This window comes from Arachis ipaensis, chromosome B06 (assembly GCF_000816755.2).
Source record: "Arachis ipaensis cultivar K30076 chromosome B06, Araip1.1, whole genome shotgun sequence".
In the NCBI taxonomy this organism is placed as follows: domain Eukaryota; kingdom Viridiplantae; phylum Streptophyta; class Magnoliopsida; order Fabales; family Fabaceae; genus Arachis; species Arachis ipaensis.
This window is the reverse complement of record NC_029790.2, coordinates 134269637-134271650: the sequence shown is the minus strand read 5'-3', so window position 1 is coordinate 134271650 and position 2014 is coordinate 134269637. Positions and strand designations below refer to the sequence as shown.

At 32.1% G+C, this 2014-nt stretch overlaps 1 protein-coding gene across 1 annotated transcript in view; it reads left to right on the top strand.

Annotated features, from left to right (window-relative positions):
- The window catches only part of LOC107605577, a 2321-nt gene extending 717 nt beyond the window's left edge, over positions 1–1604 (top strand). The window contains exons 2-5 of the mRNA XM_016307491.2: positions 199–326; positions 390–502; positions 816–1007; positions 1312–1604. Of these exons, the coding sequence (XP_016162977.1) occupies positions 199–326; positions 390–502; positions 816–1007; positions 1312–1341 (463 nt within the window). The 3' untranslated portion in view covers positions 1342–1604. The remainder of the gene's footprint in view (positions 1–198; positions 327–389; positions 503–815; positions 1008–1311) is intronic.

The window sequence follows — 2014 nt, the reverse complement described above, 5'->3', positions numbered from 1 at the left end:
TAAAAATAGATAAAAGCAAATAAAAATAAGATAATAATAATTAAACATAAAATAAAATAATAAAGATTAAAATTGTAATTGAATTTATGTATTCTGTTGAACTGAATTTGTGGCGAAACTTTTTTATTGTTGTTATGGATTAAGGTGAAAGAATAGTTTAATATTTTACAAGTTAGTGAAAACATGATTATTGTTCAGGCGTGTGGCTCTGCTAGCTGGTGTGGATGTATTGGCCTTACTTGTCTTTGCCACCATTGGAAGATACAGTCATGGATTATCTACCATGGACCTCCAAACCCTGCGAACCGCCGATCCTTTCATAGCCGGTACTTTGCTTCATTCTCATTAGATTGTATAAATAGCACTCTTGATTGGATAATGCTGCACAGGATGGTTCCTTGGTGCTTACTTTCTTGGAGGTTACAGCGAGGATGGCCGAGGGATGAAGGGTCTCCCCACTGCTCTCATTGCTACTGCTAAGTCCTGGGCACTTGGGATCCCTGTAAGTTGAATGCTTTCTTAATCAACTCATCAATGTCTTCACTAGTATAAGTAAGTTCGATTAGGAGCTACAAAGAGTAGACTGATTTTAATCCTTCTAGTTGTTGATAGCTATGCTGGAGATGACTACAGTTTAATTTTCTGTTTTATTACCTAATAACTTTGTACTTTCTGGTTGCTTCACCTTGTTGTGTTGAGCTTTTTGTTTAAAAAAAAAAAAACCTAGTATAAGTAAGTTGTGAAGCAATCATTATCCATTCAGTTTGCTTTGGATTCATAAGCTTCTTATTTCATTGTTGTCATTTTGTTTACAGATAGGAATAGCAATAAGGACCGCAACGTCCGGTAATCTTCCAAACTATGGCTTCATATTTGTGAGTCTGGGAAGCACTGCTGTTTTGCTCATCACATTCAGAGCATTGCTCTATACTCTTCTTCCTCTCCCAAATAAAAGCAAGGCCGACGACGATGTCTATCGCCGTGGCAGTCCTTTCGAACTCTTTGAGGTATACAAAATCTTAAGATACTAAAATTCATAACTCTGCTACATAATAGTTGTGAATCGTTAGATGACTTAATATATTTGGCCAAACTGCTTAACATAACATGTATCCACATCTTAGTTATCATCAAGTTGTCTGTTTTAGAAACGATTACAAAAGATCATAAGCTATGTAATATGCTTATCTTTTTTTGAAGAAAAAAGAATTCATTTCATAGTAAATAACTTAAGGGATTGAATGGCCATATGTAAAAGCATTGAGATATTGAATCATCGTGGAAATGAAAACCTTTTGTTTTGTTTTGTAGCTGCTCACATCATTAGTACGGAGGTGGTAGCAATGCTTTACATCAGTTTCCTAAGCTATTCTTCCATTTTGTTATGGATTCCGGGATTCGCATGAAACAAGTAAGCTTACATGTTTATAGATGTGTACGAGTTTTCTATGTATCATATTATTATTTTACCTTTGATCATACATTGGTAACTATGATCTGCCAGTTTGTTGAGGATATCCTATTTTTTCAATTAGCTTCTATTTATATATAATATATCCTTAACAATGTAAATTTGTTTGAGTAAATGAGTTGATTTTAATGTACACCTAGTATGGTATGGTCAATAAAATTATTCTAGGTGTAGGTTCTGTAATTTGTAGCTATCTATTAGTCATCATTAGTATTTTTAATGATGGGAGATTACATCTAATGGTGTGGAATTATTCATCTTTTCTTTTGCTGATTAAGTATTGACCAGATTTTAACAACAGTGCCCTATACTTTTTCTTTTTGGATATTATTTGATTAGCACAAATGCTAAATTGTCTTTAACAAATACATTTTACTAATTCATATGTGTAGATTCTAAAAAATGTTAGCGCAAACGGTATTGATTTATGTATGCAAACTCTAATAAATATAAATATAAAATGTAAATTATATATTTTTTGTATAAAATTTTGATAAATATGAATACAAATTATTATTGATCAAAATGATAATATTTGTTAAC